At 53.7% G+C, this 4,668-nt stretch overlaps 1 protein-coding gene across 1 annotated transcript in view; it reads right to left on the reverse strand.

Annotated features, from left to right (window-relative positions):
* Positions 1 to 2,402: 2,402 nt before the first annotated feature.
* The window catches only part of NCKIPSD (NCK interacting protein with SH3 domain), a gene marked incomplete at its 5' end in the record, with an annotated part of 31,003 nt that continues 28,737 nt past the window's right edge, over positions 2,403 to 4,668 (reverse strand). Inside the window, 2 exons of the mRNA XM_009864408.1 lie at positions 2,403 to 2,606; positions 3,154 to 3,326. Of these exons, the coding sequence (XP_009862710.1) occupies positions 2,403 to 2,606; positions 3,154 to 3,326 (377 nt within the window). The remainder of the gene's footprint in view (positions 2,607 to 3,153; positions 3,327 to 4,668) is intronic.

Below are 4,668 nucleotides of genomic sequence, written 5' to 3' on the forward strand. Positions count from 1 at the left end.
AAATCATCGGGGTATTACTGCCACAAAATAGTTGTAATTGAATCATTCCAGACAATAAAGCAGAGGCGCAGGTCACAGGCAGTGCATTGCTCCCCCCGCGCCACCCCCCCAACACCCCTCACTGCTGCGCCGCAATAAAAACACACTGATACGAGGAGATACCACTCTAATAGCAGCCTATTACTGCTAATGGAAACGCGCGTTATCTGTGCCTGTCACCCGCGTGCCGAGCAGGAACCGCTGAGCAGGCTCGGGGATAATGAGTTTACACGCTGCAGTTTGATTCCCTGTGATGGCGAAGGCCTTTCCTGGGCAGCGGGTGCAGATCTCCCCCGGGACCCACCCAGCAGCAGGCTGACTCCCAGCCCTTCCAGCCCCGGCTGTGATGACAGCGTGGCAGCGGTGTGGAAGGGGTGAGCAGTGCCAGGGTCAGTGATGGCTCAGGGATGCTGAGCAGAGCCACCAGGTCTGCCTGTTCAGGCTCAGCCCAGCCAGGGCTCTGCCAGCCCCCTGTGGCAGGCAGGACACCACCACAGAAAGCTCTGTGCCCAGGCTGTGCTCCTGGCTAACACAGATGCAGCCTGCTTCTGGGCTTCTGCTGGGCAGTGGGTTTGCCCCGAGCCTGCTCCACTGGCAGCCTTTCAGGAAGCAAACTGCTGAGTCCAGCTCTGCCATGCCCTTAATCCAGAGCAGTGGTGCTGGCGGGCTCACAGGGGTGATGGCTGCACCCCTAGCAAGGGCTGCTGCCCTCCACCACTGCTTATCTCCCAGTGACGTGGCAGGAAAACACAGTGCAAGAAGCCAAGTGCGGAAAAGCTACTGCATTGCTTCGCACCCACTGCTTTCCCTTAGCTGGCAGCACACACCCGAGCCACCTCCAGCACCCCGGTCCACCCCACAACAGGACGGGGCAGGCAGGGCTACAGTCACAGAAGTCCAGTTTAAGACATTTTTATTCCTCTGCATGTTACACTTAGTGTTTAAGAAAATACAGGATCCCTTTTGACATTGATACATTTTTACAGGGGAAAAATAGGTTTCTCTACGAGGGTGGTTATCAAGCTTGGGCATTCCCAGGCTGACTTCAGGAGGTCCTCGCCTCCCTTGGCTGCCAGGCCAACCCCCTCCATTCCTGAGCATTGCTGCCCCAGCGCCCACAGCCCAGGCCTGCAGAGCAGAGCTCATGCCATCGCCTCAAACTAAAAAAAAAAATAAAAAAAATATACAGTGCCCAGTACTTCCACTTTCCAATAGCTCCTACACTGGATACTGCAAAGGAAGAGCTGGGGCCAGGGACCAGACCGCGCACACAAATATCTAAGAGACCCATGTTAGTGAGTGTGACTATCTGTAACAGTGAAATAGGTTAATCCCATTTGCTAGAAACCTAGAGGAAATATAAATAAGGGTTCCCCACACTCGTGCATAGTCACAAACAGCTACTGGACACCAGGCTCACGCTGCCTCTGAGCGCTGCCCTGTGGAGAGGGAGGGCAGCAAGGCAGAGCTACTATGAAGCTCAAGGCAAGAGATCCACACGCTTCACGAATAGAGCGCGCCTGCCCAGGCGCAGCCCCTCTGCTTGGGGCCCGGGGGTGACACTGCGAAGAGAGGTGGCAAGCGGCAGCTTTCACTTGGCAGGACACGTCTTTGCGCCGTGAGTGGGCCAAAGGCTTCCTAAGGGCAGTGTCACCCACGTGGTCGTTACTTCTAGGCTGCCACAGTGCACAAGAAATTCAGATTTAAACGTCACTATAGAAAGCAGATTGAAAAAAGCAGCTGCTGGCATAAGACCTCTATGACCCTAGGTGGGCTGCTACTCAGAGGCAAAGCTGAGGGCCAGGAGGCTCACTAGACGAGGCGTTAGACAGCGAGCGAGCTACCCCCCTTGGCAGGGCTGCAGCACATTGGCACTAGCAGCAGAAAACAAAACAGATGTTACGAAAGCTTCTTCCAAGCACCAGCGGACTCCACTTGGTCACTGCAGGGAGAGAGATGCACATGGAAAAGAAGTGATACTCTAAGGCAAAGGCCTTTCTCTTCGGGACCTCAGGACACCAGCACAGCTAAACAACCCCCTGCCCCGGCTACTGAAGACCCTCACAAGCTCTCTGCCCTTCCCACTAACACCAGCTGCCCAAACACCTCCTGCCCGAGTCTTGCAGGCAAACCACATGCCGGCACCCATCCCGCTCCAACCTGCACCGAGCACCAGGCCCCAGGAGCACCCTGTGCCCTTTCTGCCGCTGGTGTTTCTAAAGGGCGGGTGAACACTGTCCCAACCTTAGGCCCCGCATGGAGGGATATAAGGTATGAGCTGTACTGGAAGGGAATGGGGAGAAAATGTCAACAATAGACGCCGTCAATCCAAGTGGTTCAAACCAGTCCAAGCCCAGGGGTGGTTAGCTGGTACTTGGAGAGATTTCTGGGAACTCCTTATAAATCTCCAAGATGATCAGTTTGTCCATCTGGCACTGCTGTCCCTCCTCCTCCTCACCCAGGATGCGCTGCAAGATGCCCTGCAGGTCAGAGAGGCGATGCTGGTGCTGCAGATAGGGCGTGGAGCGGATGATGGCGTGCATCAGAGAGAGATACTCCATCCTCAGCTGCCAAGTGGGAGGGGAGACAAAACACAGAGCACAATGAAAAGATTTAAAGTGAGATAAACAAGCATGCCAGTCTCCATTAGAGCATTAGTGCAGGAACAGCTGCCGCTGCACCACCAGCCAGAGAGCCACTCCAGAGGCACCTGCTTTTCCTTAGGCTCATTAGTAGCGATGGAAAACTCTGCTTTTCCCACAGCAACCCAGTGCTGCTCTTCACCTGCTCTCAAACATGTGCGCAACCCCTGCCTCCTGCAACTCCAAAACAGAGAGTTCCCTTCTCCTTCTGCTACTCACAGAGGTCCCTGGACAGAAGGGTGCAGGCCACCAGAAGCCTGGTAGATCTTTTTCCAAATACATATTTCTACTGCCACGTGATAGGTAAGATAAACCCCCCTTTCCTTCTCAGCCCCCAAGGTTGATTTGAGCACCCAGAAAGGTCATGTCTGCCTCAGGACTCCACTCTTGCCTGCACCTGCAGGCCCCATGGAGGGCCAGGAGAAACACCATTGCTTTGGGACTCCCTTTCCCAATGGGTTAATGTGAGCACCTTGTCTCCTGGAGAGAGATCAGCAATCTGCCGCACCAGGATGTCTATCAGGACCATCATGTCCGTATGGTAGAAGATGCTGGCTGTATCCTTGCTGGCAAAGATGTCCTGCAGAAACTTCAGCACTGAATGTGGTGGCTGAGGCTGATGCTTGAAGATACAAACTGGATCATCTGGGGGAGGCAGAGAGACTGCGCTAAGCCATGCTGCCCACTCCCTGCCCCCTCCACCTTCAGTGCACATCCCTTCTTTAGACTTTGAAGAGGAGGCTGTCCTGGCTTTGGCCAGCTGTGGCTGGCTTCTGTGCCAGCAGACCTTAGTGCTTTGCACAAAGCTGTGTAATCAGGATGGCAGCTCTGCAGGATAGCAAGCAGAGACCAAACTCATTAGCATTAGCATTAATCATTGTTTATGTTTCACCTACCATCCCAGGTGAGAGCTCATTAGCACATCATCTCTCAGAGCCTCCCCTTTTTGCTCAACAGCTACCACTCCTTTCTTCCCTGGTTAAGTCTGGTCCAACCATCCCTTCGAAAAGTCCATCAGAGCCCATGCCACAAATGAGCCTTCACCACACAGACCAGGCTAGTACTATCCCAGAAGCAAGAAAAGAAACACTTGCAAGTTTAAATGAGGCACTACATCCTGTTCTCTCCCAAAATATGTTCCTGCAGACCCCAAGAGGGGCTCTGGGACGCTGCAGCCACCCCCCAGCTGTTGTTAGGAAGGTGGGCAAGAGAGAAGCCCCCTCTTTCTTCCCCCAGCCCATCCGAGGAAGGTGATCCCTGCAGGGAATGGACTAAACAAAGGCTTTGGGAGGAGGCCAGACAGAAGAGCACTGAGATGCTGGCTGTCCTCAGTCAGATATAACCTGGAGACAGAGATTTGCAACCCCAAAGAGAACTGAAGCCAGAGTAAAGATGAGCTGCAAGCATCACAGGATGAGTTATTTACCAGTAAATCAACAAAATGAATCTCAGGCAGCAAAGCCCCTGTGCTCCAGAAAATATTAGAAAGCAGAACAGTGGCGTGCAGCAGACGCAGAAATAGCTGGCACCGCGCTTCCTGCAGAGATCTCCAGCTTTCTAGCAATCTGCCCAGCAAAAGCTCTGCATGCACAGTGGATTTCCTCTATGCCTGGAGCAGATTCAAAGCTAACCCGCCAGCAATCCTGAAACGGGAAGTTCCACTCTAAGCAGCATTTTGGAACACAAGACATGCTTCTAGATTTGTGCCCCAGGGCTGATGATTGCCAGCACAGGCTGAGGTTTGTGTGCCAGCACTGACCGATCCCTGTCTGTCCAAGGACAGTTGTGGCCCAGGACCAGCTTTCCTCCCAGACAAGAGCTTGCCTACATTGCAGCTGGCCGTGCCGTGAAATGGGGCCAATCCAACCCAGAAGTACACAGAAACAGCAGCCCAGACACCTCTGCTTTCTTCCTAGATGCCTTCAGCATTCTTTGTGCAGCTTCACCCTTAGTGATGCAGCCTGTCACTCTCACAAACTCAGCAGGA

This window comes from Apaloderma vittatum, unplaced genomic scaffold (assembly GCF_000703405.1).
Source record: "Apaloderma vittatum isolate BGI_N311 unplaced genomic scaffold, ASM70340v1 scaffold5112, whole genome shotgun sequence".
NCBI classification, from domain to species: Eukaryota; Metazoa; Chordata; class Aves; order Trogoniformes; family Trogonidae; genus Apaloderma; species Apaloderma vittatum.